This window comes from Falco cherrug, chromosome 3 (genome assembly GCF_023634085.1).
Source record: "Falco cherrug isolate bFalChe1 chromosome 3, bFalChe1.pri, whole genome shotgun sequence".
Classification (NCBI taxonomy): Eukaryota; Metazoa; Chordata; class Aves; order Falconiformes; family Falconidae; genus Falco; species Falco cherrug.
The window spans coordinates 84,028,568-84,051,925 of NC_073699.1; the positions used below are offsets into that span (position 1 = coordinate 84,028,568).

The following is a 23,358-nucleotide window of genomic DNA, read 5'->3' on the forward strand; positions in this document are numbered from 1 at the left end:
GGCTGTTACAGGGACAGGGGCAGCATTGCTTTGGAGCCAGGAGCTGCACCCGTGTCTTCACCGAGGGCGCCACTCGCGTTGCCTGCGCTGCTGTGTTTATCCACAGGGCAAGGCGCAGCCATCTTGTGCTCCGCCAAGGCTCTGAGGCCGAGGGGCACTTTAGCTCCTTGACCTTCTGGCGCGGTGGGACAGCCGGAGCTGGCCCTGCCCGCCCGGCCGGGCGCTGCCAGGCCCGGAGCTGCTCCAGCTCCCCTTCCCAGGACCGTGGAGGCTGACCGGCGGGGAGGGTGCTGGGGCTAGCCAGCCCTTGGAACCAGCAGCCACGGCCAGTAACGGGAACTTTAAGGAGCACGTTGCCCTGTGTCTGTAGTGCAGCTCCCAGAGGGGCTGTAGGCTCCTCCGGGCAGAAGCCAGGAGCAGGCCGGAGGCCCGGCTGCGGGGCGCCCTGGCAGCGGGGGCGGCTGCGGGGAGCCGGGGGCACCTCGGAACAAGCCCCCCCCCGCCACGGGTTCCGACCCGAGGCGCTTCATGTCCGTTCAGGAGTTAGCGTAAATCGGGCGTTGCTCTTGCATTTTAAGCAAGGTCGGCGACCACCCCCGCCTTCCCCCGTTAAGCACCGCGCCGGCCTCCCCCCGCCCCGCCCGCGTTGCCCTGGCAGCGGGGCCGCGGAGCGGGGCAGGTGAGGCGCCCTGCCCGGCCTCCCCAGCCCCGGGGCAGCACGGCCGGGGGGCGCCGTGGGACGGCGGTGAGGCTCTGCCGGCCGCAGCTCTCCCGACGCCGGGGCCTGGCGGCGGCCTCCGAGATATCGTAACGGTGGCCCGGGCGGGGGGCGGCCCTCAGCGCGGGCAGCGGGCCGGCGCGGGCAGCGGGCCGGCGCGGCCGGGCGGTGCCCGGGGCCTTCGCGTCCCGGCCGTGTTTGGGGCGGGCTGTTGGGTTGAACTCCATACCCGACACGGCTGGGGCTGGCTCTGGGTGCGTGGAATGAGGGCGGGCGCGAGGTGGGAGCGGTGAGGCGGCCTCTGTGCACGGTGTTGCCGTGGGGTGGCGGCGAGGGGCGGCCAGGCCTGGCTGAGGTGGCCGCGGGTTGCCTTGCTCCTTAGGGGGGTGTATGTACAGGAGGTTCCCTCTCAACGTCAGGGTGCCCTGTCTCGCTGTGAGGATGACCGACCGCGGGCATAGGCTGTCCTGGGGGAGTGGGGAGTCTCCATCCTCGGAGATACTCAGCCCGCCTGGACACGGCTCCCGGCACCCTGCTCTGGGGACCCCGCTCGAGCCAGGCCTGGACTGGATCATCTCCAGAGGACCCTGCCACCCTCAGCCCTTCCATGAGACTCTGCGATTAATGGCTTACTACAGAAAAGCAGTTGTAATGCTTTTTTTTGCTTCTCTACTTTTTCTTTTCAGATTAGTTTTTTTTTTTCTTTGACCGCTTCCCAAGACCACCTGCACACACATGTATTCCTTCCTCGAGGTTTTTCTGTTCTCTAGCTTCTCCTGAAATCCCCTTTTTGCCTTCAGCTTCAGTCTCTTGGCTAGAGCTGTGTTTTTGAATCATTTCTGAAAGCACGTGACCAATGTAGCAATTAAATGCACACTCTGAAGTCTGTCCCTGATGCACATTTGCTGCGTTGGAGTATGAAGATGCTGTACCCTGTCTGTATTTCTTCAGAAATGAAGTTCTAAGTATGGTTTGATCGTTAAAGGAGCCTTGAATCACAGCAGTCCCACTCCTCCATCACTGACTTTTGAGTTTTGTGGTGGGTTGTTGTGGGTTTTTTTCAATACAGAAAATATCACATGATAGGGGAGAAAGCCACCTGCCAGATACTCTTATTTTCATGTTAAAAATTCAAAATAAAGAAATCTGAAGGTATAAAGGATGCTGTTACATTGATTCCTTTTCTGATGCCATTGCTTTCACTGCTCTTCCCTTCTGCAAATAACTGACGTGTTTTCAGCTCTTCTTGCTAAATCGGTTTAAATAGACTGTAGTTTGTCCTTGAAATGATGAGGAGAGTGCTCAGATTTCCCACCAAATGTGCTCCATTGCTACAGTGGGAGAAGGAACATATGATAACCTGTCTGTCCCTTCTTTTGGATCTTGGGCAACAGGATTCCTGCAACAAGTTACATCCTGAGTGAGACAAGCCTGCCTGTAGAGCTATGTGAGCAAAGTGCAATACATAATTGTGGCACACGTGAATGTTTTGTTCATCACTGATATTTTTTATGCAAGTCTGCTAGGAGCACAAATTAGTAACTTTCTGCTACAGCCTATTTTTTTTAATACGTAAACGCAGTAGAAACTTGGTAATCTGCTTACTCTAGTTTCTGTACAAAAATGACAGGGCTCTCCTTGGCGTGCAGTAGTGAGTTTCAACATAGCTTTCACATTGGCATGTGCGGTGTGACTTGTCTGGACTGCCCATTTTGCAAATTCATATTGTGATAGGTTTGAGGAGAAAAACTGGTTTAAAAGTATCTAAAGATATCTGTTAAAGTAGTAGTTCTTCTTACCTGGAATTGTGGTTGGTGTCCAAGTGCCAGTCTTTTGCTTGGTGTTGCCATCAAGTTTAAGTTTTTTAGAGATGTGCAGCGCTTGTCTGTTCATCCTTCTGAGTCTGTCAGTTCTCCAGTAGCCCCAGCTGTCGAGTAGGACAGGCGTGAGTTTGGATATAAGCACTGTTGGCCCCCATCTGCACGCACCGTTTTTCATTCCCGTTCTGCACCTGTGAACTGCTGTTCTGTTATTTGTTTCAGGTCCTTGTAACTGAACAGGAACAGACCATGCCTCTTCCAGAAACGATGTTTTGTGCTCAGCAGATCAAAATCCCCCCTGAGCTACCTGACATTCTGAAGCAATTTACTAAAGCTGCTATTAGGACTCAGCCTCATGATGTTTTGCAGTGGGCAGCTGCGTAAGTATGATGCTCACATAACGGTGTAGTGCTATGTGTATGGATCCACAAAATCTCACTGCTCCTGCTTATTGTACAGTGGAGCTGTATTTGATTATTAAGCCAACCTGTATATTGCATGCATTAAAGCTGCATGTGAGCCTTTTAAAAACAATGTAATACTTGATTTATTTTCTGTTTCATTGAAGTTTAGAACTGGCATAGTTCTGGAATAGTTTGTTTTCCATACAGAAAATGCATCCTAATTTTTTTTGTTACTACTTTCTCTGTCCTGAAAACAAAAACTTTTTTTTTTTTTTTCAACTTCCTCTCATGAGACTTTAATTCCTGGAGTTCAAAGGAAACCTAAAAAATAGTTTTCTAATTCTTAAGCTTGCTTAGGTTTTAGGTTTTGGTTTTTTCTTTCCAGGAACAAATTTAAGGAGTCTCCTTAAATGTTATGGGAATAGGAAGAAGAGCCTGAAAAGTTGTAACTTTCAGGTGATGGTCCATGTAATAAATCTCTTACTGTAAAGTTGATTTGTTTGAATGTTTTTTCTTCAACTTCTTTTTTAATTTTACCTCAGAAGCTCACTATCATTTTCCTGTTCTATGGTTTGTGTGGACAAGCTCTTGAAAGGCATCTGAGATGTTCTCAGTTGAGAAGACTGAAAAATATCTGTATTCTGTACATGAGGGAGGGGAGGATGTTAACAAAGCCAAGGCTGGAGTCTGACTTGCCTGTTAAAAAGAGAAGAACCTGAAGCTGAATTGCTACAGCTGTGGTGTTGGAGAAAGGCAGCGGGACCATCTTAAAGTGATGTGGTGTTTCTTAGGAACGTGATGGGTGTGCGGTGCAGCACACCTCTGGTGGGTGGATGTGCAGTGAGCTTGCCCCAGCCCAGCAGCCAGAAGCAGCAGTCACCAGGTAGCTTGAGCCTGCTGGGACGGTGCTGGTGAGAGCACGGCGTAGTGCAGCAACGCCATGGCCACCTCGGTGGCCAGACCCTGACCTCTGCTGAAGGATTGCACCAGCTCGGTCAGAGGAGCCTCCGCAGAGGGGTGGGTGGCTGTTGCTGATCGCTCACCCCTCTTTCTGGAGTATGCTCTGGTGTGAGAGCACCAGGTCCAGACCTTGCTCTGCCCCAGGGAGTGACGCGAAGCAGAGCAAGGCTGTGATCACCTGCGCTGCCAGCGTTGTAGTGCTTGTCCCTGTGAATAATCAGGTGGGGAAATATCTGGCTGAAAAATAGCCCAGGAGTTATATGTGTGTACATAGGGTGACTGTACAGAAATAGATACACAGTAATTCAGTTCTGCAGTGCTGCTTGCTGTGCATTTTGGCAAGTATTTGCACAGCATGGGATAGGCTGGGCATGGACATGGGTGACCAGGGCAGGTAAGGGAGGATGAGTGGAGAAACCCTTAAATTAGACCTACCACTGACTGACAGAAAACAAAGTTTTCCTTGCACAGTTCAGTTTGCTGGCAAGTTATGGCAGAGGTGATTGCTCTTAAGGCTGTGGTAGCCTTATAATTAAAAGGACATTCATCTAATTCCCTTTATGCTCTAGTCTTAAATTTTATTTTGGAGTGGATGGAAATAGAAATGCTGATGAGAGAGTTGCAGCGCACATAGCCAGTTGTGCTTTTTGGGTAGTGTGTGAGGGGAATGTGTGCTCAGGTGACCATCAATCATATGGGAAGAGCCTGCATTTTGGTTTGCAAGCACACTCCGATGTTAATAAATCACTTGCTGCTTTTGCCACTAAAAAGAAAGGTGGCATCTGGGCACAGGGAGATGGGAGTTGTGTGTGTGGGCAGCTTGCTGAGAGCTGCCGCTCCGGCATGGGAGAGTGTGGATTCATTCACTGAACTGTAAGAGCACTTACTTTTGTGCAGCTTGTAATAGCCATAGGCATTGAAGTGTGTTGCTCTTCCTGTTCACTTAGGTATTTTTCAGCATTATCAAAAGGCGAGCCCCTTCCTGTGAAGGAAAGGATTGAAATGCCTTTAGCAACAGAGAAAACAGATGCTGTGTTAACACCGGGACTCCTTAAAATCTTGCACAAACAGGTACAAACTGGCCTTTTATCAAATGCCAGTGCTGTCAAGGAACGCTGATGTGTTGGAGGTGGCTGGGGAGATTGACTGTTATGTATTTGATGTATTTTGGGAAGGGACTGCGTTCGTTGTTTCATTCTGGTTTTCGGAGTTCTTATTGTGATACCATGGTTTTGTTTAAAGCTTTCTCCCAAAGGCATGGTGAATGTTGCAGAACTGAAGGAAAAATGGAAGCACCTGTGCTTGCCAGAGGAACAGCTGAACGCTATCCTGCAATTGGACAATTTTGGGAAGGAGGTGGAATGGATGAAGGTTCTGGCACTTGCGTGCAGTGCGCTTGGCAAGGTACGTTCAAAGCAGGAGCCCTCATACCCAAACGGAAACGGTTATATATGATCATATATGAGGCAGACCATAAAACAATTAATGCATATGGACTTTGAAGAATGGTGATTACTTTTGCAGCAACTGGCAAAGTGGCTTGCATGTTTACTTCTGTTCTCCACCAGCTTTTGTTCAGGGGAGTTTAATTAGAAAGATGTCTAAGTCCTCCGTTTACTGGGATGACAGTAGAAGAGCAAGCATGCCTGCAGGAAGCTTGGGCCATGAGAGAGAGGGTGACAGAGGAATGATGCTTATGGCATCAGTGTAAATGTCCGTGGAGGAGAACCAGAGGGAGAAATTAAAACATCAATTTTAGATTGATTGTGTAGTCAATTAAATTTTCACAGAAGCAGTTAATGTTATTAAATCACCATGTAATTCTTTTAATGTCAGTAATAAAATCTCAGCAGAGCATTTCAACAGAATGAGAGATTATAAAAGGCACTAAGCTGATGTTCTCATGAGGTATAATACTTTTAATGATTTCTACAGTAAGGAAGAGGGGGTACTAAAAAGAAAATACATATTAAATAACATTTTGAGAATCTTGCAATATCTGGAAGCTCTGAATGTTGGCCTGGTGATGCAATTGTGTGTGCATATATATTTAGTCATTTCTAACTGTATTTCTTGATTCCAATCCTCCTCCTGACATGATTTTGTAGTTTGAGCTCCTTTCTTCATTTTAAAAAAAAAGTGACAGCAACGTTACTTACTTAAAAAAAAAATCAAACCAAAAACAGGGTCACAGGAACATCATTCTAATGGAGCTAGACAGACTAAATTTACCTCCGTCTATCCTTTCATCCTTTCAGATATTAACTGAATGATTTGATTTCAGCTCTGTATAATGAAACCTAAACTTAGTTTTCCTAAACCAGAAAGACAGACATGCACAAGAAATTTACATTCATTTCCCGCAGCTGTAAAATGTGTTCGTAGTTCAGTGGGGTCACAGTTAAGATAGAAAAGTAGACAAGTATGAACCTCTTAAGAACATCAGTCATCTGAAGTATCTTTCTGTAAAGCACTGATGTGTTTTTTACAGCCTTGGAGAAATCACCACACAGGTAGCCTGTTAAATTGTCTTTCAAAGGTGGCAAAATTGAAGTGAATAACTTTGCCATATTGTGAGAGAGACAGCGGCAGCTTGGAGTGGTAGGAGCAGGAATGACAGTAGAAAGGTAGCAAACTGCAGAGGGTGGAGTCTGCCATCATATAGGCAACTGCCTCTCCTTCCCTGGCTTCCCAGAGGAGGAACCGCATTACGTAAAACTGTTAAAGGATTATAAAATGACACTTCTTTGGCCTGTGTTCTGGGTCTTGAAAAGATGCTGCATTTATTTTGAATATTGCTGTTCTACTGTTTGGAAATACTTCTATTTTTACAAAGTCGTTGCTTCCTTGTTAATGAAGAGGTAAGGATAAAGTTTGAAAACGTTACAGTAAAAATATTACTACTTGGGTTAAAAAGGTCTGTGGCTTTTTTGTTTTGTTTTGTTTGTTTCTTTGTTTTAATGGCATCCAACCAGTCTTTGACTCAGTGAAGCTCAATGCTGAATTTCTCCACACATTTCCTGTATAACTTACAATGCATAGGGCACTGTATAGAATAAAGGATTTCTTTCAAAGTGTATTTCGAGCTAATACTTTGAGGCATGTTTGTTTTTAAGGGAACTTGGATTTTATTGGGCTTTTACTAAACTGAAATACTTTTTGCCTTAGTCTATTTTCTACTAACTACTAAAATGGAACTTGCATACAGATAAGAAAAAACAGTAAATATCAGCACTCCGAAAAATTCACATTGTATGTCATGTGTCATAATAAAATATCATGAGACATGATTAATATCATGTTTCATAATAAAAATCATCAAACCCATATGAATTTTCTGGCATTTGTAGATTTGTTTGTCTTAACTGCTGCTGAGAATTCATTTAGATCCATTGAGGTAATAAATACACAGACATACCACCAGATACAGGGATGTTGGAGCTTTTACAGCAGCAGAGCAATTCAGCCATACCAGAGATAGGGCTCAGACGACCCTATGCAATCTTTAAACATCATGGGATTCTGGTCTTTTTTACTCCTGTCTCTACTAGGGCTTCACTATTGTTTCCACCCCTGGACCTGCACTGGAGGGTAAATGTGGGGTTGAAAGCTAGGCGACAATGATAAAGCCTTCATCTCATTTACACTTACTTTTAGTGGCTTACAGTGCAGATTTTGTCATGGTATGCAAAGGATGTTCATGGCCCTCATAGTGTTCCTCTTGTTTCTTGACTGAATCCCCTGCAGTCCTTACTAAGTTCAATGAAACACGCCTGCGAAATCTTAACAACGGACCCAGAAGGCGGAGCAGCTCGCATTCCCTTTGAAACCTTCTCATTCCTTTACTCATATTTGGCCAGTATTGATGGAGAGATACCAGAGGAGAAAACTGAGGCATTCCTCCACAGAATTAAAGAACAAGCGTAAGTAAAAATCCATGCATGGCATTTTAGTTTATTACCTCTGGGTTCTCTGTAAACCTTTAATTTCAGGTAAACAGTCTATCCTTACTTTGGGCATACCCGTGATGGCAGGAGTAAAGGTTGACCAAGGTTATATCAAGTGTACAGAGTTATTTCTTGTTGTCATCACTGGGGTTTGATCTGTTAAATGATAAATTGTTACTTATCCCTCTTTCTTTGAAATATTGAAGTCACTGTCTGGTGGTATAATTTTCCCCGTAGGAAGCAGTTATATACAGGTTTGTATCATCTGCATATTACTGGTACTGGAACCAGCAGCATCTTATGCGCTGCTCTTTTAATTTAAATAGATCATGAACCAGAGAGAAAATTGGGAATTCCCACTTGAATTCAGAAGTTTCTATTGTGTTTCTCCTGGATTACTTCTCCCTAGAAATTTTCTTGAGAAAACATCTAGTATGCACTTAGTCTTAAATGGTTTGGGTCTTTAATTTTTTTAATGTTAGCTATGGTAAATTGTGATTCTTGGAATGGTCTTGGTGTTGGTTGCCTCCAGTGGGTATAAAGGACAAAAGACACATAGTCCCACCTGAAATCTTCATCCTGTTTTGATGTTTGCACCAAGTCGGGGTGGTTGGGTACATTTCTAGTCTGTTGTGTTCCCCTTTCTGCTCGCTGTGAGATAGATCAGTTTATAGTTCAGTGTCAGTCTTGTCGGTGAGCCATGAACTGATGTGGCTCTTCACAGCAGGAGGTCTGTAGGCTGAAGGTTAAGCAAAACTCCCTGCCTGGCTGTCTGCTTGGCTATCACTGACAGGTCTCTTGTGCTGTTGTGTAATCTTTGACTCGCTACATAATGAAGAGGCAAGGTTTTCTCCGGTATCATTAGGTGTCCTTCACAGGACTGGGTAGAGCATACCCTGATGGTGGTTGGTCCCTTCAAATGCCATTTTCTGATATATTGTCACTGTCGTTGGTGCTCACAGCTTCTTTGTTCTGAATACTTCTGGACACTTGCACTTCATGACAATCAATAGGATATTTGCATAGTTTGGCTACCTTTTTTCTTGAGCACACCAACACTATTCTGTTGCTTTAGACTGATGGCTGATCACATTTTTGTCAACATTTACAACAGCAAAAAGCTTAAAATTCATAGACTTGTACTAACAGCTCTGCTAACTAGGCCTAACTCACGCTAACTGCTACAGGTAAAAATCTCAAATAGACTGGTTATGTGAAGTCTCGTGCCCACAAAATTTAAGCGTCAAAATCTCTTAACTTTGCAGCAGATGGAGGAAAGAATCGATCAAGATACCACATATATTCCTGCTAGAATTATCATGGAATTAGCATCAGGAATATATGAAAATGACAGTGTCTTCAATCTAGCTCTCAGTGATAACTCCCACTCATTTTATCTGTAGTCATAAATAGGTCGCACAAATTGCACTTTATTTTTGATCAGCTTTAAAAGATCTGTTAACAGGCTTGTCCCTCGAGTGCTGCCTACATGGCATGTTTGCATAGATACTTACTCTTACCACCATCTATCTGGAATTGGTCTCTGTCTGGGGTGGGTTGACCCTGGCTGGACACCAGGTGCCCACCACAGCCGCTCTGTCACTCCCCTCCTCAGCTGGACAGGGGAGAGAAAATGTGACAAAACGCTTGTGGATCAAATTAAGAACAGGGAGAGATCACTCACCAATTACTATCATAGGCAAAACACTCAACCTGGGGAAATTAGTTTAATTTATTACCAATCAAATCAGAGTAAGGTAATGAGAAATAAAATGGAATCTTAAAAATCTCTTTCTTCTCCCCTCCCTTTGTCGTGGGCTCAACTTCACTCCCAATTTCTCTACCTCCTCTCCCCAAGCAGTGCAGTGGGGCAGGGAATCAGGGTTATGGGCAGTTCATTGCATGTTGTCTTTGCTTCTCCTTCCTCCTCACACTCTTCCCCTGCTCCAGCATGTGGTCCCTCCCATGGGAGACAGTCCTTCATGAACTTCTCCGATGTGAGTTCTTCCCACAGGCTGCAGTTCTTCACAAACTGTGAAGTGTGGGTCCCTCCCATGGGGCACAGTCCTTCGGGAACAGCCGCCTCCAGCATGGGTCCCCCATGGGGTCACAAGCCCGGCCAGCAAACCTGCTCCAGTGTGGGCTCCTCTCTCCATAGGTCCTGCCACGAGCCTGCTCCAGCGTGGGCTTCCCATGGGGTCACAGCCTCCTTCAGGCACACCCACCTGCTCTGGCGTGGGGCCCCCCATGGGCTGCAGGTGGATATCTGCTCCACCATGGACCTCCATGGGCTGCAGGTGGATATCTGCTCCACCATGGACCTCCATGGGCTGCAGGGGCACAACCTACCTCACCGTGGGCTTCACCACGGGCTGCAGGGGGATCTCAGCTCCGGTGCCTGGAGCCCCTCCTGCCCTCCTTCTGCTCTGACCTGGGTGTCTGCAGGGTTGTGCTCTCACATAGCCTTGCTCTTTTCTCCAACTGCAATTGCCATTATGCAGTAACTTTTCCCCCTTCTTAAATGTCATCCCAGAGGTGCTACCACCATCGCTGATGGGCTCAGCCTTAGCCAGAGGTGGGTCCACCTTGGAGCTGGCTGGCATTGGCTCCATCAGACATAGGGGAAGCTTCTAGCAGCTTCTCACAGAAGCCACCCCTGTAGCCCCCCCACTACCAAAAGCTTGCAGTGCAAACCCAATACACTTAGATTGCTACCAGCTCTGTGTACATGGGAGCTCAAAAATGCACAAGCACGCAAATGAACTGATTTATTTTGGCATTAGTTACCAGACTGACAATTTTCAGTAAGAACCACTTTTTGATCCCACTACTCTTGCAATTAATATAACCCTCCATTGTATCTTGCCCAGCACACTAGGATTTACCATGTTAAAGTGTTGTTCTAAAACATTTTATTTTTTTCCTCTCCAGTGACCAACAAACTGGCATGGTGCTGCTCAGAAACTTTCTGCCCCAGCCTTCAACGCCGTTTTGACCAAGCCTACTCTTCAGCACTAGGTTAGAGGAAAAGAGGAATAAATACGCGCATGACAATAATTTGTGTTCAAAGGACCGTTATTTGCACACTGCAATACACGGTGAGCTCTTCTCTGGCACTTCCTTTCTTTATTCCACTCCCGAAATTGCCCTTCAGTGGATGTTAATTGAATACATGGTTACACTGTTCTCCTGCCTCAAACACTGATGCTCGCACCTATGGAGGGATACCCTGTCATCTGTTTATGTTCACTTAAAAGGTATTTTGTTACGGATCTTCCTACCTATACTTTGTAAGTGATTGTGAGAAAAGTAGTAAACCACAGAATTAAATCTAGAGAAGATTGGACAGCTGTAACTAGTGCATTTCTCATTATGCTTCCAGTAGCACTGACTGGGTTTTTGGACTCTTACACAAATACAGCTTGTCTTTTGATGACCTTGTCTGCATGAACACACTCTATTAATCGTTTTACCAAGCCTTACTCAAGAGAACTTCATGAGAACCCTGTGCCTGAGCTGGAAAAAGAAACATCAAATCAAGAAAGGACAATGGTTTTACATTGTTTTCCCTCTAATTAGGACCCTTTCAGAACTCAAATGCTTTCTCCATTTTTAGATGGACTTAATTCTAATTAAAGATCTGTTTTAAAATACATCCTGTTTTTCAAAAAGCTACTGCATTTGTCATGTAGGTGAGAAATGCCTGACAGAGTTCAGTTTGGGTTTGAGTTGGACAGCTGTAGTAGGTACAGAAGTCTGAATCAGTCAGAATTAGACCAAGTATTTAGTAACAGATAATCATGCTTAATTGCAGAAAAATTTGAGTAAGACAGGATACTAGTGGCTACAATAAAACTGGAGATTCCATTGACAGCGGCGGCCAAAATCAGGAACATATGGAGTGCCCTCTCCTGGCAACTCGATCAAACATTAAGTATTGCAGGGAGGAAAGTTGGATCTGCAAGCTTGTACTTTTATAGTTGCTTATTTTGTTGAGGTAACAAGCTTGGCTGATGATGGCTGACCTTGCTATAGTAGATTGTGTGAGAAATTAACAGGAACAGAAATTGATATAGTAAAAATCTCACTGAGCTTAAGTGGAACCCTCCTGCACACCCTTAGTATGTACTGGCATGTCTTACCAGCCTCTGTGACCAATACTTGTATATTAATCTACAGGATGGGAACTCCTTGTAGTTATTTCTGGAAGAAAAGGGGTACGCACCCAGTGTTCGGCAATCAGCAATATTACAAGTTTCTTTGGTGTCTCCCCATTAGTTTCTATGGAGAGCTGTATTCTCATCATATTTGCCAGATGACACTGATCATAAATTTCTTTGAGCATGAGCTTAGGAACAGTAGCTTTCCCGTTACTGTCCTTTTACCACTAGCTGCAGCTGAGGACATTTTAGCCTGTTAGAGAACTCTGCGATCTTCCCTCTTCCTTCTGGTACATGCTGTAACTAGGCAGTAACTGCCGTCTTTCTGGAACACTGTTCCTAGAGGTGACAGTGTCAGAGGTAGGAGGGGAGCTCTCTTCGTGCCTTTTCCATTTGTAACTGATCCTAGACTCCAGGGATTAGCTCTGTTCTGTATCTGCTATGGGCCAGGAAGGCAAGTTAGTACAGCCTTCTCACACTAAACTCCAATAGCTGAGAGAATATGATTTATTAACAGAAGCAGTAGTGTTACAGATTTACACATTTTCTGATATACATGCTGCTTCCATCTTGACAACCTTCACACTTCTTCTGTTTTTGTCTCCAAGCACAGCTGTGATGCAACACCAGTATTAACGTACACAGCATTACTGTCCCTGGCACAATGGCAGTAACGATAGCTCCTGTACAAGCCGTTTTTTGAATGGCTGACAAACAAAATAATTAGGTTCTTGTTTCTACTTTCTTCTTTTATAGTTGTGATATTTGTCTTCATCCCTGAAACAAAATCACAAACATTGTGTGGGCTGTTAGGTTCAGACTGACAAAATCTGAAGGGGATGGGGGGGGGGGGGGGGCAGAGAAAGCTCTTGTAATCACGTCCTCTTCTAAGGAAAGAAAGTAAACTACTTTAAGACAGTTTGCTTCCTATGCTGTTTTAATTGAGGCCTTCCCACGCAGCACCATAGCAGCAATCAGTTTAGGATGAACAGCATCACTGTGTAATGAAGCCAGATTTGAGACTAGTGATCATTCCCATCCATGAGTTACCTACAGCATTTCTGCTGCACAGCAGCCTAAACCTTTGCTCAAACACAGGTTTCACCTATGGTGCTGCAGATGCAAATGCGCCTTTGTTTGATGGCTTAGATTTGTCTTCTTTTGCCTAGAAATATGTCCAGAACTTGTGAAGAGCAACAGCATTGCTTTGAAGCATCTACCATAGAAAAGCTAGTCAAGTGATTGTATGTATATACATTTTAGTGAAACAAACGATCCTGTTTTCTAGAGCAGAAATCAGCATTAGACATGACAAGCACACTCAGTTAAATGGGAAATAGGTTCCCCTATGCACATGCTGATGAAGAAGTACAAGCTAATCCTGTAGCCTGCGGCTGAAAGTCTCACCTTTCAGATGCGAGTGAAGTCTGGATCACAGTTTGTGATTCTCAGCATGTTCTCTGTAGTATTAGTAGGTTTACACCTATATGTACTATATATGAGATTAGCCTAGCTTTTTAAGTGGACTAGATATTCTAATACTCTGCACTAAATTCTCATGGACGATGGCTACAGCTGCCTGATTCAGAGGCAGGAGTCAGCTGTCACTATTTATGCTCACCTCTCTCTTTTTCTCCGAGTATCTCTGTCTTTGCCTCTTTCACGACTCCTTTTCCGTTTATTCGGACTCCTGCTGCTCTCTCTCCTATGCCTGGTGCATTCCATATCCTTAGAGCTTCCTCCAGACTGCCGTGAGTCCACTGAGGCTGATCGCCTGTCTTCCTTTCTGAAAAAAATAATTATTTTATTCAATAAAAACAGCTTCAGTCACTATTGTTCTCGTACCAGTTTTGTAATATAATGACCTACTAACGGTGTCAGACAGAGGACGTAACTTTTATTAAGTGTTTCTATCTCCCCAAGAAATACAATACCTGCCAAAAGAGGCCCAAAGACCATGCTCTTACATGTCTGCACATCTCAGCACACTATTTAGTAGTTATTTCTTACAAACACTGCCCCTCTGTTTTACCACCTCTGCTCATGAAACAGGGGGCAGCAGAAGGGGTTCACTGTTTTGCTTTAAATCCCTAACTCTTCAACCACCTGCCTTCAGCTGCTACTTACAGCTGGAAAACCCAGCCAGCCTGATCTCCTGTACAGCGTTTTCATTCACCTTCATTTTAATGCTGAAAACAAAACACCTCAAGTGTCACCTTTTAATTTGTTTCAACATTTTCACCTCAAAGCTCTCCTGAAGAAGCGCAAATACCCTATCACTAGTTCATGACCATTTTTATTTCAGCAGCTAATGGCTGGAAGAGTGTGCAGTGTTGCTTGACATGGGAAGAAATAAGTATACATAAAACACACTGCTGGTTAGCACAGCAGCAATCAGTGATATGAACCGTAAAGGGTCCCCGTATTTAGTAAGTTACAAAAACCTTTTATCTGAGGTATTTTTATATTATATCTACCATAGCATTTCCTGTCATGTGGTAGGGAAGGGGAAGAAGCTGCATACTTGTATCTTCCAGTGTCCTTTTGTTTCCCAGCTATCACATACATATGTATTTAGACACAGAGGAAGCACTATTCATTCCCCAGCTCCACCAGAAACCACCTGTTCAACTGGATCCCTTGCGACCTACCTCCTTACCCCTGAAAGAAAGCTAAAAACTCAATTTCCCCCATCCTTCATGCAGGCAGAGCTTCTCAAGCAAGAGCTTAATAGAATTACTATGAAATAAATTGTGCATATGTCTCAGCCAAGGTTGGCACGTCAACTGTGGCATACCTTCCTGAAGATTTTGACTTCCCTCCTTCACATATCTCTGCGTTATCCAACCTGTTCTCCTCCTGCCAGTGATTGCTGAGTTCTTCCATATGCACACCAATCACATCCCGAATCACCTGGAGATTAAGATATATTAAAAAAGAACAAGAAAAGCAGCATGTCGTGGTAGTCGCCTAAACTAGCAACTAGGCAGCAGAAGGTAAACATCTCCAAAAAATAAAGATGCCCCCAAACCCTATACATCAGGATGTTTGAATGGAAAGTCTTATTTGCAGAAACAGGTATTTCAGCATAAATTTAAATAGAACCATTTCACATCAGACAGCCAACTATATCTTTCTGGCATTTTCAGCTTCAAAATTTAAGTCAGAAATGCTCCTGTTGTTTGTAACTTGCCGCAATAAACCAAAACCCAAAATCAGGTTCTTCCACAGTTTGCAACTCTAATAAAGGCAGGGTGCAGAAAGTGGAAAAAGAGAGACATCATTTTTGAAAGGGTTTATCACTGTTTATGCTGATATACAATAAGCACTTTTGTGCAAAAATCTCTCTTCAGATCTCACCTCAGTGTAAGACTTCTTTGTTATGTGAACATTCTTGGCTCTGTATGACTGACGCCGCCTCTTGTAGTCTCGCATTTCAGCCAGAATTTCAAGATGGGACTTTGGACCTTTCTGACTATCGTCTAGCAAAAAATTGGAAGTAAAACAAATGGACATTAGCACCCGCAGCTATGCACATCTGGTGCCTTAGTAATAAAAGTCCGAAACATAGGATATATTGTGTTCTTTCTGAAGTTTCTCCAGTTTTTAGTTAACTGGCGCAAGCTTCCTCTCCAACCTTCTTGCTAGCTGTTAACAACACTTGTTTGGTGGCTTTTTAGTCTTGTGTAATGTAATCTCAGTCTCCTGACAGCGATCCAAATCAATATACAGGCTTGCAATTTGGTCAAACACCTACAAAATATGGGCCATGTTTTCAAACCAAGTATTACAGTAAGACACAAGGACTGAGAAAGCCAGGTTCCGTAAAACATTTACCTGTGTAGATGACAAACACTGCCCTACCTCCTAGGCACAGCAGGGCTCAGAGGGTAACACAGATGGTTATGTTGCACTTAGTATAGTTACAAACGGGCATGACTCAACAGGGTTAAGAGACCTCAGTCCAATCCACCCATTGGTATATTGCTCAAGAGCTCCATCAGACACCTGCCAACCTTTCCTGTTCAGTTTTTACTTTTTAGAGATCTTTAATCTCATCGTCTCTTGCAGCAAAGACAAAAAATCCTTCCGCTAAGATACACACAATACATGAGCCAAGAGCAGAGCACCAAGGCTTTCTCGGAAGGAAAACAACATAAAGGATACCGAACTAGTGTTTTCTGATGCCATGTCTTCATTGTGGCTTTTAAGAACAGTATGCTTTTCACAACAGAAATAGCACAAGCAATTCAGTTTGGCTTTCAACAAGACTCATCAAACTACATGAAGTTCGAAGCCATAAATTGAACAATAGATCATTCTTCAAACCTTGGGTGATTTTTGCTGCTAAATCCACAAAGAGATCACTGTCATTTTCCATTATTTGGGATCTAGATCTCTGTTTCTTTGTTTCCTCAACAACATAATCATAAAGAGCAAGGCGATCAGCTTGGGTCAGGTCACAGGTGAAACGTTTGTGATTTTGAGGAACTTCTACAGGCAGTGATGAGTAAGATCCTGGAGGTTGAACAGACAGCTGCTATTAGTAAAACAGCATAATTACACAGGAAAACCCCATGAAGCTCAGCAAACAAACAATGCAGTAGCCACCCATGCTGTTTTCATTCTTCCCCTACATATATGTAAGAAGTTTCATCCATCTTAATTTGAAAGGATAAAAACTGCTCCAAGAAAAAGAAACCCTCCCTAGCCCCATGCAGGCTGTTTAACCTCTCTTGACTGCTTACACTGCTGGTTACGGGGTTTTGTATGCTTTGAATGGACTGTACCACGTTAGATCACAAGGACACTCTGTGTTGTCCCATCAGTTTCAGCTCTTGGCTAACATGCTAAAGCAAGAGAGAGGAGGCTGCAGTTCTGACTTGCAGATTTGTCTCACTCCTAAATTTTTCCGTAAAGTACTGGCAGAACAACAGGTATTTTGCAGATAACAAGAATGAAAGCTTCCCGGAGACTAAGTAATGGGTGCTGTGCAAATCAGTCTCACTCACAGTCACTTTCTCTACAGAGCTTTTATTATAGACTGCTGCAGGCATTTATAGCTAGAAGGGCTACAAAGGCACTTTGAAAATGGTCCAGATTAGTTCAGGTGACTGAAGTTATAAAGACAAACACACTGACTGCACACTCTTCTTTCCCTGAATGATCAGCCCAATACTCACTCTTCCCATTCCCCAGTTAAAAGACATATCCTCCAGACAATCTATTCTCAATGCATTGCAACAGCAGCCAAGTGACTTCCCTAAAGATACAGCACACAGGATTCTAGGATCTTGCCTGCAAAAAGTATTTTACTCAATAACATTCAAATTCCCAGCAACCATTGACCTGACCTCCATAATCCTGCTCCCCTCAACGCAACCCTTCCCTGCATGGCACAATCCCACACGGACATACATCTCCAGAAGAGCCAACACATAAGACAGGGTGTGTGCAGGACCCTTCACAACAGCAAAGCTACTGCTTCTCTACATTATTCAGCACTTAATGGAAGCTGGGCAATCTTTCACTAAAGACACCAAAGAGGAAGAGGAGCCACAATGACTCTACAACAACAAATCTAAAATACAGTTTCCTCATTACTGTACTTGGAGCCTAAACCAGAACTTTTCTAATCTGAACTAGCACATGAATAGTAGAATTTTATTTTGAAAACGCACTGTTCTTACATGGTCACAGAAGCCCATAAAAGTGCCCTAATAGTTATATGTTTGTGATTTTACATAAATTTCACAGTTTGCAATTAAAACCAGCTTTCCTGTCCTAACATATAGCTATTCTAATATTCTAAATGTGGTTAGAATTTTTACAAAAACCAAAGAAGGAAAATTACTTCCTTTGATACAGTTAGTCAAAAGAAAATTTACCATGAGAAATGCTTTCCATTTGTTTCTATTGCCAAAGACTTTAAATTAAAGAATTCCAAGTCAGTAAATCTTACAACAGGCCAAGATGCCACAATGAAAACCACCCCTATGCAGTTTTAGTTTAACTTCAGAGAAATGCAAGCTTGCAGTCAAAACCGAAGAGGTGAACGCCGGCACCTAGTGGCTCACTGACCGATCTCTGCGATGCACCACTTGATAAAGGGTTTATCTGTTTCTTCCCTACTTGGACGTCAAATGAATGAGTTACCACTTCCCTCCAGAGGAAACGCATCCGACGCGCTCCAAAGACAGTGCCCACCACATGAAAGCTCCTTCCCAAGCAGCTGTCTGTTAAGGCTCTTCTTGGTGTGCCAGAGAAACAAAGACAACACAAAAAACTATGCCTGAGCACACACTGCTATATTGGACTGTCAGGAAAGTAGAACAAATTTACTTTTCCTTCTGAATCATTCTGTTTACCAAACTAAAGGATGACAGACAGTAAATGCTGTATCTTTCAGGTGCTGAAATAATTTCCAAACCATACACTGCAGCTCTACAGTGGTTTCTATAGGTAGCCCTACTTTTCTACTTTGTCTTGGTATGAACTCTCAAAGAGTAACAGCTCAGTCGTGGTCCTCGCACTTGTCACAAAACCCACTGAAACAATGGAACTAATGAGCTGAGAGCAGTGGCAGAGGGCAATGTCATATTTTCAGATCTGTCAGCATATTTCTTATACAACTCCTTAGGATAGTCTTGAAACAATACAACATAGTAACAAGTGTGTTGTTTGGTTTTAGATCTGAGGAGTGGTGGACAAGCACATACAGCTCACGCCTAGCAATTAATCCTTAAACAAAATATTACATAAGGAACCATTAAATGAAGAGCAAGGCTGGAGGCAGCATTAGAAGAGTTTGGGCCACAAAGAGAAGGGTAATAGCAGAAAATGCAGGCAGAAAGTGAAGTGTAGGTGGTGGGATGGGATGTGAAGGACTAGTGCTGTGGTGGGATGGGACGTGAAGGATTAGCGCTTTAAGAAACTCCTGAATTTTGCAGTGTTGATTTTCCAGTCTGAAGAGAACCACAGGTGTGAGCACAACAGACTCAAATTCTCTTATCTAGTCACCCCAAGTAGAGAAAGTCGTTATGCTCCAAAACATACAAGGGAAGGAATATTAAAAATAAAGAAATAAAAATCCTCACAGCAGTTCACAAGTGGAATGAAGGAAGCTGCAAGGTGGGAGACAAGAGCAGCTCACCGCATGAGAGCTGATGAAGTCATCTCAGTACCTGCTTGCTACTTACCTTCACTGTAGCCTGTACCGTCTTTTGCACTTTGAGCTCTAGCCTGCTTAACAATGTGAAACTGTAAATCTTTATCTGCAGACACAGAAGACATAAATATCATACAAATTTTACATCAAGTAGTTGCTAGGCCTAGACTTTATTGCCCCACCTCTGAGACACGGTATGTTACAGAACACTATAGTTCTATTCATGCATAACATAAAGTCTGAACTAAAAATATAATTTTAATCTATTCCATATTTGAACAGAAGGGAGAAGAAAAAAAAAAAGGATTTCTGGGTTACAGGGATATGGAAAAAGAAATAATGCAACTCTCTTCTGTACCATTGTTATATCCCCAAATTCCAGGGTCAGTTTTTCCACCTTCTAAGCATGCATGTCAATACACTTTCTGCACTTCATGTAAGGAAAACATAGGAATAACATGGAAAAGAATATAAGGAGGGGTGGGGGGCGGGGAGTGGAATCCTCCTTGAATTTGAAGATGAAAACAGTGAAGTGCCCTACAGAGCAGAATTACACAGCCACGGAAATGTAACAAGGGTAAATTAAGGTAAAGTACAATGGTGAAAAAATAAACCCACAGGTGGTAGCACTCACGGTTTTTTGGGAGGGCTTGGAGAATTTGCACTGACAAGGCAGTGGGGTGTGCTACCGCCAGGACCCGGGCCTTGCCCCACCAGGTCTCCCCTCAGCCCCTCATCCTCTGTAGCCCCTGGGGTGTCCCCTCAGTCCCCTCCTCTGTCCCCCACCCCCCGGGTGCCCCCTCAGCCCCAGCCGCCCCCCGGGGGCGGAACGGCCCCGTCAGGCAAACCCTCCACTCACCCATGGCGACGGTGGGAACCTTCAGGTTTTCGTAGAAGAAGCTGGAGTCGTACATCTCCGCCTGCGGGACCAAGCGGCTCAGCCAGGGCCCCGGGGCCGCCCCCAGCGACACCGGCTCCGCGCTCGGCCCGGCCAGCGAGACCCCCCCCTCCGCCGGGCTGGCGACACCCCCCGGGCAGCAACGCCAGCCCCGTGCCCCCGCCCCGGTAACCGGCCCGGCCGCCCACCTCCTCCTCGGCGGAGTAGCCCATCTTGCGCAGCCGGCAGGACGCGGCGTGCCTCTCCAGCGACGCCCGGGGGACGCGGTGATGGCTGTCGTAGGGGCACAGCACCCGCTCCACCTGCCGGCGGGACACGGGTCAGCGCGCCCCGCCAGCCCCTCACCCCCGGGCCCAGCCGCCGCCCCGCTCCCCCGGCGCAGCCCCCGCCGCCACTTTACCGCGTCCCCGAGCCACACCGCGCAGGGAGCCGCCATGGCAGCGCGGCAGGCGCGGGCGCCGCAGCCCCGTGACCGGGGCGGGGGGCGGAGCCGGCGCCATGTTGACCGAGGGCGTTGCTGCTGCAGAGCATGGCGGGCCCGCGGCGCCACCGGGCTCGGCGGCCGGTTCGGGGCGGGGGGAGGAGGCGCTGCGGCAGCAGCCCCCCTCCGTCCTAGCGCGGGGAGTGGGCGGCAGCAGCCCTGGCGGGAGACCCGGGGCGCAGTAGGCACTGGGCGCGCTGCCCGCCCGCTCCTGCCCCTGCCTCCGCCTCTGCCGCCGGGGCCCGCGGTGCGGCGAGGCGGGGAGAGCGCCGCCTACCGGCGGGAGCGGCCAACGGTGGCGCGGGGAGGCCGCGTGCCCCGCCGCCCTCTCCGGGTACCGGGAGGCGGCCGCAGCGGCGGGGGATCCCGCAGGGCCCGGGGGGAGCACCACGCCCGGGTGCCCGGAGCCGTGTTGCGGAGAGGTGCCCTGTCTCTGCGGGGCGGCCGCACCTGGGCCCAAGGCCCGGCGGGCACCAGCCGCGCGGGTGGCCGGGAGCGGGCGGAGGCGCTCGCAGCGCGGGGGCCGGGGCCGGCGGCCTGAGGGACGTGCCGCTGCCGGGCCTGGGCGGGAGCCTGTGCGGCGGCCGGTGGGGCCAGGCCCCGGGCCCTGCCCGCTCTCTGGGGATGAGGGCTCCGGCAGCAGCGGGGTTCCCGGGAGGGCACCGTGACCCCCCTGCCCCATTTTGGTCTTTTTGCCATGAAGGAGCAAAGCAGAGGCTGAGTGCAGCCTGCTTCCCTTCGCCAGGCCCAGGCCTGAGCTCCTTGGCAGCTTCAGCAAGGGCTGGACCCTTCCCCGAGCGCAGCAGCGGGAGCCAGCCCCCGACGGCACATGCCTGTGAGCGACAGGCAGGGGGAACATCAGCCTCGAGCCCTCGATGCCCACTTCCCGCTTGCCACACGAGGCATGGTGCAAGGTGGCAGCCCCTCCTGCCTCGTGCTGCATGAGGGGATCGGCACGGAGCACACCATGCCATGCAGGGCCAGGGTCCCCCAGCACCGCTGCCATGTACGCGCAGCACAGGGGTGGGTGTCGGGGGGAGCTGCGTGGCTGTGGCACGCCCCAGGGAGCCCTAGAGGCTGTGGCAGCGTAAGGACTCAATAAGGCTGTAACATAGGATGAGGAAAGAACAACTGTCCTAAGGAATAATTTTCACATGACTGACATTCACGCTTGCCTATTTTTGCCATCTATGAGAAAAGCACATATGACTGGAAGGAAGAGTGGGTTTAACAAGGCAGGATGGTAGGGGGAGGCAGCATGACAGATGTAGGTGCCTGAATGACTCCTGTACATCTGCTTTCGTTAGCAGATTACAGCTCTTTCTCCTGCACAGTGAATTTGAGACTCAGCTGGGATTTTAGCCCTTTGAGAGATTTGCTGTCTCTAGCTATGTTTGCCTGAGGATCTTTGACTTCACACGGCACAGAATACTTACAGTGAAGACTTCCCAGCTCCCTTTGCAATTTCATCTATGCTGTACTAGAGTATGCTTGCTAACGTTGGCATGTTTTATTGAAAGAGTAATAAGAACTAAGCAAAATTGTTCCAACCATCTCCACTGGAAAATACCATTTTATCAATGTTATAAAAGTCATTTGACAAAGTGTCTGAGCAGGTTTGGTTTTTTTTAAGATTAAACAACAAATTTGATTTTGTTTATTTATAAATTAAATTGATAGTTAAGAATCATGATCAGAACAGATGTTTTGCTTTACTAAACATTTTGAAGTAATCAAAATTATCCTAGGGTTTTCTTTTCCGTCTAAGAAACAATTCCCAGGATCATGAAACAATAAAAAAATACTGTTTCTTCCCTTCCCCTCCCCACCCCCCTTGATGGATTTGGGGAAATGTCTGAGAAAAAAAACACCACCGGGATGAATGTTTTTCTTTCTAGAGCTCTGGGAGAAGCCTCCATCCTGTTTTACAGCACATCAGTTAGGAGGCAGCTCATGCTAGGAAGTCTGTCCTCCCATCATCCGGGTAACGCTACAGCTCACCCACAACAGGCAGCAGAGATGTGCCTCGACTAATCAAAATAAGGCTGCCACGTGGAGACCGAGTGTTCAGCAGATAGTGTCTAGGTCACTCTCTGAACCAGAGAGATACCTACAGTACTTGGGCTGCAGGGAGGAGCAGAAACCCTCTTCAGGGTCTTGAAAACAGTCTCACAGATGCATTAGCAGAGACCACAGCAAGGCCTGAAACAGCAGCAAAGATTAAGCTTCTGAAATAGGTTCACAAGAAAATCAAGGACAGTACAGGAAGATCACAGAATCGTAGAATCACTCAGGTTACAAAAGACCTTTGACATCATCAGGTCCAACTGTTAACCCAGGACTGCCAAGTCCATCACTAAACCACGTCCCTAAATGCCACACCTATGTGTTTAAATTTTAAATACCTCCAGGGATGGTCACTCAACCACCTCCCTGGGCAGCCTGCTCCAACGCTTGACCACCCTTTTGGTGAAGAAATTTTTCCTAATATCCAATCCAAACCTCCCCTGGTGAAACTTGAGGCTGTTTACTCTTGTCCTGTTACTTATTATCTGGGAGAAGAGACTGACCCCCACCTGCCCACAGCCTCCTGTCAGGGAGCTGTAGAGAGCAGTAAGGTCCCCCCTGAGCCTCCTCCAGACTAAACAGCCCCAGTTCCCTCAGCCGCCCTTACTAAGACTTCTTCTCCAGACCCTTCACCAGCCCTTCCCTGGACACGCTCCAGCACCTCTACATCCCTTTTGAAGGGAGGGGCCCAAAACTGAAGCCAGTATTCGAGGTGCCGCCTCACCAGTGCCCAGT

The 23,358-nt window shown here is 46.4% G+C and overlaps 2 protein-coding genes across 6 annotated transcripts; one reads left to right on the forward strand and one right to left on the reverse strand.

Annotated features, from left to right (window-relative positions):
• Positions 1–227: 227 nt before the first annotated feature.
• Positions 228–10,918, forward strand: ROPN1L (rhophilin associated tail protein 1 like). Of its 5 annotated transcripts, none has more exons than XM_055705157.1 (6): positions 228–325; positions 2,761–2,918; positions 4,850–4,973; positions 5,145–5,306; positions 7,650–7,825; positions 10,781–10,918. In XM_055705157.1, exons 2-6 carry the CDS (start codon positions 2,788–2,790, stop codon positions 10,842–10,844), a joined length of 657 nt encoding a protein of 218 aa, XP_055561132.1. In that variant the 5' UTR covers positions 228–325; positions 2,761–2,787; the 3' UTR covers positions 10,845–10,918. The 5 variants fall into 5 exon arrangements, with proteins under 5 accessions (XP_055561132.1, XP_055561129.1, XP_055561130.1 ...); XM_055705154.1 differs by lacking the exon at positions 228–325 and adding an exon at positions 463–679; XM_055705155.1 differs by lacking the exon at positions 228–325 and adding an exon at positions 660–745.
• SNRNP48 (small nuclear ribonucleoprotein U11/U12 subunit 48) lies at positions 10,605–20,632 on the reverse strand. Its single transcript, XM_055705158.1, has 9 exons — positions 20,476–20,632; positions 20,264–20,377; positions 20,037–20,097; positions 19,209–19,283; positions 16,339–16,527; positions 15,370–15,491; positions 14,807–14,922; positions 13,631–13,795; positions 10,605–12,786 (listed from the first exon to the last, which is right to left on the reverse strand). The coding sequence occupies exons 1-9, from the start codon at positions 20,509–20,511 to the stop codon at positions 12,747–12,749; spliced, it is 918 nt and encodes a 305-aa protein (XP_055561133.1). The 5' UTR covers positions 20,512–20,632; the 3' UTR covers positions 10,605–12,746.
• Positions 20,633–23,358: the final 2,726 nt, after the last annotated feature.